We start from the raw sequence: 12289 nt of genomic DNA on the forward strand, positions 1-12289 counted from the left end.
GCTAAATTGATTTTATTGATGTATTAAATTAAGTTAAAATAAGTATTCATTCAGTATTGTAATTGTCATTATTACAAATAAATTAATAAATGTAAAAAAATATATATTAAAAAAATACAAATATTTAAAAAATAAATATATATATAACATATATAAATAAGACAGATTAATCGGTATCGGCTTTTTTTGGTGCCCCAATAATCGGTATCGGTGTTGAAAAATCATAATCGGTCGACCTCTACCTGAGGCCCTGTTCACTCACACAGGCACCAGCAGAGAATATTGCACGCCTTACAGTAACTTACCTCTCTCTCTCTACAGCTCTATGAACTCAACCACCAATGCAAATAATCACAAATGAGTTTGACAGGCTAAAGGGTATGTGAGCTTTTCACTAACTGTACGGTAAGATCTAACAACAATCAACAAACTAGTAAAATAATAGACCTGTTAAATGATCGTCACTAACAGAATGGTACGGCAAATTAAATTGTTTTAAATAACTGGTTTGTTGTTCAGTCAGTGAAGTGATTCTGGGCCTCCCGCTGACTATGAAGACTTCCCTGTGGCTCAGTTGGTAGAGCATGGGGTTTGCCACGCCAGCATGGTGTGTGCAACGCCAGGGTTGTGGGTTCGATTCCCACGGGGGACCAATACAAAAAAAAAAAATGCATGAAATGAAATGTATACATTCACTACTGTAAGTCACTCTGGATAAGAGCGTCTGCTAAATGACTAAAATGTAAGACCACACAGGCCTGAGGCTCTCAGGGCTTTATTGTAAGGAAAGACACTAATGAAGAGCATTAAGACTGACATCTATGCATCTCTGTCTGCTATAAGAGATAGCAGACAAAACAATGCTATGCCAAGCCTTATGAACTCAGTAAAAAAAAATAAACGTCCTCTCACTGTCAACTGCGTTTATTTTCAGCAAACTTAACATGTGTAAATATTTGTATGAACGTAAGATTCAACAACAGACATAAACGGAACAAGTTCCACAGACATGTGACTAACAGAAATGGAATAATGTGTCCCTGAACAAAGGGGGGGTCAAATCAAAAGGAAGAGTCAGTATCTGTGGTGGCCACCAGCTAGCTGCATTAAGTACTGCAGTGCACCTCCTCATGGACTGCACCAGATTTGCCAGTTCCTGCTGTGAGATGTTACCCCACTCTTCCACCAAGGCACCTGCATGTTCTCAGACATTTCTGGGAGGAATGGCCCTAGCCCTCACCCTCCGATCCAACAGGTCCCAGACGTGTTCAATGGGATTGAGATTAGGGCTCTTTGCTGGCCATGGCAGAACACTGACATTCCTGTCTTGCAGGAAATCACGCACAGAACGAGCAGTATGGCTGGTGGCATTGTCATGCTGGAGGGTCATGTCAGGATGAGCCTACAGGAAGGGTACCACATGAGGAAGGAGGATGTCTTCCCTGTAACGCACAGCGTTGAGATTGCCTGCAATGACAACAAGCTCAGTCCGATGATGTTGTGACACACCACCCCAGACCATGACGGACCCTCCACCTCCAAATCAATCCCACTCTAGAGTACAGGCCTCATTCCTTTGACGATAAACCCGAATCCGACCATCACCCCTAGTGAGACAAAACCATGACTCATCAGTGAAGAGCACTTTTTACTAGTCCTGTCTGGTCCAGCGACGGTGGGTTTGTGCCCATAGGTGACGCTGTTGCTGGTGATGTCTGGTGAGGACCTGCCTTACAATAGGCCTACAAGCCCTCAGTTCAGCCTCTCTCAGCCTTTTGTGGACAATCTGAGCACTGAGGAAGGGATGTTGCCTTCCTGGTCTAACTAGGGCAATTGCTGTTGCCATCCTGTACCTGTCCCGCAGGTGTAATGTTCGAATGTACCGATCCTGTGCAGGTGTTGTTACACATGGTCTGCCACTGCGAGGACCATCAGCTGTCCATCCTGTCTCCCTGTAGCGCTGTCTCAGGTGTCTCACAGTACAGACATTGCAATTTATTGCCCTGGCCACATCTGCAGTCCTCATGCCTCCTTGCAGCATGCCTAAGGCACATTCACACAGATGAGCAGGGACCCTGGGCATCTTCCTTTTGGTGTTTTTCAGAGTCAGTAGAAAGGCCTCTTTAGTGTCCTAAGTTTTCATAACTGTGACCTTAATTGCCTACCGTCTGTAAGTGGTTAGTGTCTTAACCACCGTTCGACAGATGCATGTTCATTAATTGTTTATGGTTCATTGAACAAGCATGGCAAACAGTGTTTAAACCCTTTACAATGAAGGTCTGTGAAGTTATTTGGAATTTTACTAATTATCTTTGAAAGACAGGGTGCTGAAAAAGGGGCATTTGTTTTTTTGCTGAGTTTATAATGGCTAGGCTTGAGGGTCCATCCATAAATGCATTATGTAGTACAGTAGACTGTTTGTTAACATAAGGTATAGATGTCAAATGCTCATGAATAATGAACACTCCATCTAAAGTAAATGCCTCTGGAGGGGCAGAGGGGAAATCACAGGGGACCATGAAGGTAAAACTCTGCTATGGATCTGAACAACAACGCCTGTTGACAATGTTCTATTATCATGCGCTCCACTTAACAGACACACCTCAATCTATTCACCCTGGACCATAAAAGATGCTGGTATTCCATGTTTCTTCTTGAGGGGAAGGAGGAAGAAAGGAAGAGGGGAGTTGTATATTCTCTCTCAACACTAATCAGTTTCTCAGGTGTCGAGTACCTTGTGTTTTCTTGTGCCACTACACCACTGCTGATGTTGCATCACAATTACAGAGATAATTGAGAACAGGAGCAGGTGGCTGCATTTGAGGGGAGTCATTAACCTTATCTCGCCAAGCTGTTGCAGCAGAGCCTTTTATGCCTTTTCCTCTATTTTATACAGACTCCCAGGAGTCAAAAAATCCGTAAGACCAATCTGTGAGCTAAGTGCTGAACAATGTAATGCTATTCTATGCGTGTCTTGACTGAAGACGCTGTGTTAGAGAAACAGCACCACAATCCTCCAATGGCTACGTGGCAGCCCCTCCGGCTTCATTCTTTTACAGCTTAAAGTGAAAAGATGCCATTTAAGCTTTTCACAGCTTAAACGGCATTGGTTTAATGACTCGACTGGCAGAGTTCAAACGGGGGTTTAAGCTACGCATGTGAGTAGGCGGGGGAACAAGGGGCCTGTGGAGGAGAAGGGGGGATCAAAGCCTGCTCAGTGTGAGGCTCAACTGACTTACAGAATGATAGTTAGGAGGAGGGGGAGACACACACATCTCCATGCTTCCAGACACTAATGAGGAAGTGGTGCTGCTCTCCCATGTACTGGAGGTGTGCCTGGAACTCAGGGCCCTCTGAGGGGTGTTGTTTAGGGCTGACTGGGCTGCCTCATCACTGAGCTCAAGTGGTGGAAAGCTCAAAATGAGCAAAAAGAACAAACATTCTACACTTTTACAGCAAACAAACAGAAGACAATACTGTATAAGTATATACATTGGAGTACTAAGTAAAGTTATAGAAAGTGTGATAGGTATAGTTATCATAGCCTGTGTCCCAAATGGAATCATATTCCTTACATTGTCCACTCTGGCTCCTGTGTGTCTTGTTAGAATGACACCATCTGACGGAAGACAATGGGGAATAGGGTGCCATTTGGTACACAACCATCCATTTGGGACCCAGCGTGATGAGTGTCTTACCAGACGTTCTGACATGGGGGTCTTGTCATTGGCTGGTAGGTGCTGCTCCAGAGCCAGTACGATGCAGTTGGCGATGATGGTGGCCAGGATCAAGTACTCAAACGGAGTGTGCAGGTTAAGGAACACAAGCCATGACAGAGGATTTCATGCACAGTAAAAAAAACATTAACTCCGACATGTAAGTATCATAGTCTTAACCCATAGCGGTAAATATCTCTGTATTGACATAGAATAACCTAGATTTTAAAAAGATAGGCAAATACCCAAATTGTGTAAAGGCTGGTGAGAGTTGCCTCAACAGTGTTTGTGTACAATGAGCACCACTAAAACAGTCCCACTGCCACCACCCACCTGAGGTGCCACAGAACAGATTGATCTATTTGGGTGAGCAGAGCAGAACATATATTCAGCTTTAGGAAGTCACTGACTCATTGAGCTCAGTTAACCAATTAATGACATTGACTGAACAGGAGTCCAATAGATAGCCTAACTCACACAGCATGGCTACATATGGACATAAATAAAAGATAGTAGGCTAATCCCACACACTACAATAATAGACCATACTCTGCCCATGCAGTGTTGCTAGGAGCCTGGGCTGTAGAGCTATCCTTGGGTTACCATTTCAATCCGTTTTCTATGGTTGAATCATTCTACCAATTTTTTTTCTGGTCATTCGCCGCGGGGGGAGGCCTTTGTGGAATAGCGAGTCGGGGAGGAATGGGAAGGCTTTACTGACCCATCATCCTAGAATCGTGTGCCCAGGGCCCGCCAGAAGCCTAACACTGCACTTTGCCCTTGCAAAAAAGGCCAAACCGAGCCTTCCTCGACTGAGTAAACAAATACGAAAAATTAATGGTGGAATCTGCCCTTTAGGCGAGGAGCTTTACAACCTGAGCCAGCGGTCTCCAACTCACTGGACGCTCACCTTACCATGGAAACGGACAAATTGGTGAACAGCAACAGTTGAAATGACACTGCTAACAAACAGGCAATGTGCAAACGAGACGGAATACAGAGAAGGTGAATTAAAAAACGATCCCTAATCCAAGAGAAGCAAGCGCTGAGAGAAAAAAAAATACATACATATTGTAGAGATTAAACTCGCTCATTTACAATTGAAACTGAAAACAATCTAGCGAATAGGTAGTTAGCAATTGCGAATTACAACCAAATATGTTTGAAGTAAAACGCAGTAGTGCACAATTCGTGAGTGTGTACACGGTACATAGGACATCTTGCCAAGTCATTAAACTGTATACTAACACTATTATTGGAGAAGAATCCTTTCTCGTGTCCAATCAGGCAGAACACTGAGTGACAGGTGTACCTGGGTTAAGCAAAAGGTTTAATGAACTAATCATTTACACCAGAATAATCATACTTCCTATAATGTAATAATCGATTGAGTACGCTTACAGATGAGCTTAGAAATGGTGACAAAGGGCATACATTTGTCATGTTCAGTAAAAGCAGACATCTTGAAATAAAATAAAAGCTCTTCACTCCCTGTGTCATGTTTCTTAATGAAAATCTACCAATGCGTGCTTGTCAAATAAGGATATGTGCGTTATACAAATACCAATGTGTACCCTGGTTTTGGGTTCGGAAAGGATATGGCCATTCGGTTATTCGCTTAGCATACTTCCTAATGAGATTGTCCTCTCGAAAAATGAACAAGGATCGGTTGACAGTGAAGCAGTTCTGTTTGACAGGGTTAGGGTTGTATATGGCCATTGTCCTGGCTCTCTGAGCCATCGACTGCTTGTACATCCTTTGGCCGCCTGGAGGACCACCCGCCCGGGCGCCCCCTCTGCCTGCGCCGGGCGCACCTCTGCCTCCTCCACCTCCTCCAGTTCCATAGCGGGTGGGTAGACCTTCTGCGAAGCGAGCCATTCTGGAAACGCACAGATCCAACAATAAAAATCCAAACTGGTTTCAGTGGAAATGGAGGGCAGAAGCATCACAACAAACACACTTAGCCAGACCACAGGTTTGCATTAGTGTATGGCTTGTGTTTTAAGAAAATACATCGATTTTCTTTGTGTAAATCCTTTCCTTTTTGTCCATTCTCAAATAAATTCGAAATATAATTAAATAAAGTTTGCATTCAATCCTTTCCATTTTGTCCATTCGCAAATAAATTCGAAATATAATTAAATAAAGTTTGCATTCAATCGCAATATGTGCCAAATGCACTTCAACCTATCGAATGATATATTCTCCAATTCATTCCACATATTACATCCATATCAGCCTGCTCCAACTAAATAGATAATGCAGCCACGACAGGAAAAATGCCGAAATGAAACACACGCGTGTATCTTTTCGATAGTGGCAACATCTTGTCAATGTTGAAACACCAGTTGAAAGACCGCAGAAAAAGTATTTTGAGTCTCCAGAAGAAAAGAAAAGTACACAAAATAGTTATGTTTTGTCTGCAAGTGTCAATTATCGATTCCAATAACATAACAATGAACCATTACGGGGTTGTTTCCTCCTGATTCTCACTTGATCGCTCGCTGTCTGTACAACGCAACCAATTCAGAGACTCCAATCCAATGATTTACTGGTCCCTAACAATCAGCGCATGTGACCAAAATTAGCCTATCGGTACTCGACCAGTTCAGGAGCACTCTGCGGATGGAGCTGGATGGATGTGAGTGACAGAGTTTCTAATAATGATTTACTAAGGACGCACCAAGAGCCTATATTTAATTTGTGTTTAATAATGTATTCGATTAAACATTAAGCCTACATGAAACATGTATAATAAGTTAGGATTTGTTGGTAGGCTAAACATATAAAATCATACTGTCATGTAGTTTACTGGGTTTGACACCAGTGGGCATCCTTGATGTATGACGACACTACTTGAAGTGAAAATCATTGTATCTAAATTGCCTGAAATTAGTGCCCCTTGTAGGCTATTGTGGCACTACTGATTACAGAAAACGTCCACATTGTGTGCAACTGTCAACGCAGGAGAGCTCTACTTTTTCTGGACCGGATGATGCGGATTAATGGAGCTGCGATCAGAGCATTGAATCTTCTTCATTCCACAAGTTAACACAGTATTTGCCTGCCAAACATTTCAGAAAATTGCACAAAGGGAAGGTGAGTCTGTACAACAATTTAGTACTCGCCTTAGGCAGGATGCAAGAGACAGATTTTTCCTGTAATACTGAGAATCAGATCAGGAATGCTATTCTTAGCAAATTTAGCCTACATCAGACTATGCACAAAGTTACTGGAGGAAGGTGCAAAGCTAACGCTAGCCCGCATGTTGGAACTATTTTCTCAGTCTGAGAGAATCAAGGAGCCGATGTCAGCCATGTCAATGACCGTTAAAGCTGTAATATGTAAATTGTTTTATTATTTGTTTATGTTCAAAAGCACTAATAAGTCACCAGAGGTCATCCAATGTGATTCAAATGTTACAATATCGCACATCCAGTCTGCCTGAACCTCTGTATTCAATTTCCCTGTCTGGTCTGAGTTTGCAGCCATATTTAGAGCTGCATAATGAATGGCCAGTTTCTGGAGGCAGTGCCAGCTCAGACAGATTTGAATGGATATGAATGGGATGTCGCTGCCCATATAGCAGATAAGGGTAGCACACAACCTAACCAAGCAGCTCGGACCCCATCTAACCCAAAGAAATGGGAACTGGAGGGCCAACGGGGGAAAACGATAGATATGAGACAGATAGCTGCCAAAAGTTTGAACGTATGTATCATTAAGCTCGTAAGAAAATCCATACATAAATTGTTAGGACTGTAAGAAAAGCCATGCGTGAAACATGAAAAGTAACCGTTAAAATAGATACGTAAACGTACAAACCATATGTTACGACTATGAATCAAAATATAATCGTTTAATTCTTACGTCTCGCTTTACTCGGTTACAGATCTTTTTTATATGTACAAACTTTTGTCAGGAATGTGGCATCTGCAAAGGACATGAAACAAACTTAGCTAGTCGAAGTTAGCTAGTCAATCAAGCAACTTCTAGGCCAGATGATAGAGTTGCTTTGCATCTTCCGGTTTAATGAGCAAAATAAAAGTCAAGAGCTTCTTTTAGAACAGCATTCGACAAAGACGTTATACCAGTAGATGACGTAGTATAGGCTTGGGCCTTCAGCAAATTACTTTTGTGAGAACGATTCTATAAAGACACAGAAGAGCCTTGTCTAGAATAACGGCCTGAGCTGCAAAATAGAAAGTAAATCTGATTTAGGCCTATTCCACTATCTAAATATGCCATGCTGTTGTGTGTTATTTAATGGCCATATAATTGCATAATTTATTTTTATAGTCGCGTGGGGCTGTGGTGATCATGTAACCTAATTAATCAGACTTTTTCCAGTATTTGGGAGCACGGACTGTAGGCCTTATATTAGGCATTTTGACTGTTGTATTAGTGAATTCCACTCTGTATGTAGGCATGTTATAGCCATTTGCGTTGCACAACCCCATCACGCAGAGGCTATATTCATATCAATAAATGAGACAAAATAAAATATTGATTAAGTCTTGGCTATAACCTGTCATGAGTGAAATAGCCAAGGGGTCCCAAATGGTCAAGACGATCTATAGCCTATAATTGTTTATAATTTTATTAACCCATCCACCACCCCCACTCTTCAGAGGACAACTATATTTTTCATTTTTTTACAGCTTTTCTGACACATATATACATATATTTTACATACATGTGTCGTGTCTTTGGCATCATTAAAACTGAAGACATATTTATCAAATAACTCTCTAATTATTATTACGCGATTAACCTGATTAATCATGTAACTGTAATTAACTAGGAAGTCGGGGCACCAAGGAAAATATTCAGATTACAAAGTTATAATTTTCCTAATATAACTTTCAGATATTTTAATATCTGATCAATTAGTCTTCGAATTAATGAATTATTATTTACCTCACACCAGTCTCATTCCAAACGTTGTAAATTGTTGGTTATCTGCACGAACCCAGTCTTCACTATGAGTCATCCATACATCAATTGTCTTAAAATCATTTATTTACTAACTAGGTAATTCACAGAAATGCATAACAAACAGTAGATATCGTTACAAAGAAATGATAGAGGAATGTGCCCTAGTGGGCTAAACTGGCATGGTGGCTTGTTAGACAAAAGGGGAGTGGGGGTCATCTGAGGAGACACTACAGAGTTGAATATTATAACAATTGAAATGCTAATCCTTTGCACATGAACACTCACTCATTCGGGAACAATTGCAATCAATATATTACGCTCAGTGTCGTCGTGATCTCTGTTGAAAAGTTTGTTTCTGTTGGAGAGTCTGTCCTCGCTCGCGCTCGCGCTCTCGCTCTCTCTGAATGGGTAGTTCAGAGTGACATTCATTAATGTTGTTATAGGAGAGATGTTTCGGCGGTTGTCGGTCTTCGCGTTCAATGATACCGAATTCCTATCTGCAGACTAGTAATTAATATCAAATATCACTCTCAGCCCATCCCACCTGTCACCATAGACCCCCCTTATTTGGTTTCCATGTGTCATATATTTTTCAATTGTGCTGTGGTGATTGACATACATTTTGAACCTTTCTAATCGTATAGTATCCACAGATTGTGAGCTAAAGATGATTTGAAGTGGCTTGAAGTGTTAAATGAACGCTGAACATCGATAATTTGAGTGAACTTGGTGACTTGACTGTCATGTGATTATAATCGGACATTTTCTCAGTTAAACCTGAAAGGCACCAAGGTTAAACATACACTGAATTTTAAACACACACCTTTCCTACGAGTATTATTATATTATTTATCGACTGACTATGGCTTTCCAATATTGCTATTTGTAAGGTACATTTTAAGTGAATGTTGTGATTTTTCTTTTCAACCATTCTTGAACCTGTGCCCAGAAACAAGCTACATAGTTGCAATACCAGAATTGTTGTATGCCCCATATATAATATATATGATATATATATTATATATATATATATATATATATATATAATGGAATCAGTACATCGAAAATCTCTTCCCATTTATTTTGCAACCTCTATGGCGCAGCTGTCAACATTCCAAGTATGTCTACTTCACCATCCGCCCATTTTATTGGTAAACTACAAGGTAGTGTGAACACTGTCTTTTAACAATCCAATACTTAGTATGGTACAGAGAGGCTAGAAATGTGATCAAGATCTTCAATGAGACTGTACAGGGATCTAGATTGCGGACTTAAGAAAAAACTTGAGTCATCTGCATACATTGACACTTTATTGTTTTTAACAACTGGATTTCTAACCCCTTGATGTTCTTGTTGGATCTACTTTTAATAGCTTGCATTTCAATGGCCATAATAAATAGATATGGAGACAATAGACAGCCTTGTTTTACTCCTCCTAAAAACTCAATACTTTCTGAAAAGTAACCATTATTTACTATTTTACATCTGGGGTTGCTGTACATAACTTTCAGCCATTGTATAAGAGATTCACCAAAATTAAAGTAATCCAGGCATTTACATATACATTCTAGTTGTACTTTATCAAACACCTTTTCAAAATCTGCTAGGAAGACCAGGCCTGATATCGTTGATGTTTCATAATGTTCAATTGTTTCAAGTAATTGTTGTATATTATCTCATATATATCGTCCATGTAAAAAACCTGTCTGATCAGGATGAACAATATCTGGTAAAACCTTTTATTCTATATGCTATGCATTTCGCCAGGATTTTCGCATCACAACATTGAAGTGTAAGAGGCCTCCAAGTTTTTTAAATGGACTGGATCTTTATACTTACCACCTGAGTCCTGTTTTAGTAGTAATGAAATCAGACCTTCTTGTTGAGTACCTGAAAGTCTAACATTTTTGTAGGAGTAATTAAAACATGCTAATCATGGATCTTTGAGTATATCAAAAAAGGTCTGCTATACCTCTACTGGTATACCATCAAGCCCTGGTGTTTTTCCAGACTGAAAAGATTTAATTGCCTCAAAGTTCCTCTTCTGTAAGTTGGCCTTCACACAGGTCTTTCTGTAAATGTGTTTATTTGACATTATTATTATTATTATTATTATTATTATTATTATTAGGAAAGAAATCCTTACAGTTAACATCATTCGGTGGAAAGGGAGGAGACTGAAAAGAAAGCATATGCTTAAAATATTTTGCTTCCTCTTTGGTAATATTATTTGGTGAATCATGGATGACTCCATTATTTGTATTGAGTTTCTGTAACAATTTTTTTTTAGCATTTCTATGTTGAAGATTCAATAAAAAAATTCATTTTTGCACAGTTTTCCATCCAATTCGCTTTCTTTTTGTAAGAATGGATGACATACTGACACTTGATCATTCTTGAATAAGTGCCTCCCATTATTTTTGTTTTTCCTCTAACCTATTCTGTGCCTCTATAGTACAGTTTCCATTACCATCTACCTGAACTGTTATTTCCTCTATTCCTTTATTAGTCTAATCTCTTTTGACCTAAACTGCTTTTGTTTTAATAATGAGTATTGTATTGAATGACAATAATATTGATGTACACGCTGACTCGGTGAGCGAGTTTATTAGCAAGTGCATCGGAGATGTGATACCCACTGTGACTATTAAAACATTTCCTAACCAGAAACCGTGCATTGATGGCAGCATTCGCACTAAACTGAAAGCGCGAACAACCACTTTTAAACATCGCAAGACGACTGGAAACATGACCGAATACAAACAGTGTAGATATTCCCTCCACAAGGCAATCAAACAAGAAAAGCGTCAGTATAGAGTCAAAGTAGTGTCGCAATTCAACGGCTCAAACACGAGACGTATGTGGCAGGGTCTACAGTCAATCACGGATTACAAAAAGATAAACAGCCCCGCCGTGGACACCGACGTCTTGCTCCCAGACAAATTAAACAACTTCTTTGCTTGCTTTGAGGACAATACAGTGCCACTGACACGGCCCGCAACCAAAGCCTGTGGGCTCTCCTTCTCCGTGGCCAACGTGAGTAAAACATTTAAATGTGTTAACCCTCGCAAGGCCGCCAGACCAGACGGCATCCCGAGCTGTGTCCTCAGAGCATTCGCAGACCAGCTGGCTGGTGTGTTTACAGACATATTCAACCAATCCCTATCCCAGTCTGCTGTCCCCACATGCTTCAAAATGGCCAACATTGTTCCTGTTCCCAAGAAAGCTAAGGTAACTGATCTAAATGATTATCGGCCCGTTGCACTCACCTCTGTCATCATGAAGTGCTTTGAGAGAATAGTCAAGGATAATTTTTCCTCCACCCTACCTGATACCCTAGACCCACTCCAATTTTCTTACCGCCCTAATAGGTCCACTGACGATGCAATCGCCATCACACTGCCTTATGTAAGAATGCTGTTCATTGACTACAGCTCAGCATTTAACACCATAGTACCCTCCAAACTCGTCATTAAGCTCGAGACCCTGGGTCTCGACCCCGCCCTGTGCAACTGGGTCATGGACATTCTGACAGGGCGCCCCTAGGTGGTGAAGGTAGGAAACAACATCTCCACCCCACTGATCCTCACCACTGGGGCCCCACAAGGGTGCGTTCTCAGCCCTCTCCTGTACTC

At 40.9% G+C, this 12289-nt stretch overlaps 1 protein-coding gene across 1 annotated transcript in view; it reads right to left on the reverse strand.

Moving 5' to 3' along the window:
• The window catches only part of LOC106567450 (voltage-dependent N-type calcium channel subunit alpha-1B), a 269203-nt gene that overhangs the window by 221782 nt on the left and 35132 nt on the right, over nucleotides 1-12289 (reverse strand). Inside the window, 2 exon segments of the mRNA XM_045691775.1 lie at nucleotides 3699-3804; nucleotides 5317-5595. Coding sequence (XP_045547731.1) covers nucleotides 3699-3804; nucleotides 5317-5595 — 385 coding nt within the window.

The sequence above is a fragment of the Salmo salar genome, chromosome ssa01 (assembly GCF_905237065.1).
Source record: "Salmo salar chromosome ssa01, Ssal_v3.1, whole genome shotgun sequence".
Taxonomy (NCBI): domain Eukaryota; kingdom Metazoa; phylum Chordata; class Actinopteri; order Salmoniformes; family Salmonidae; genus Salmo; species Salmo salar.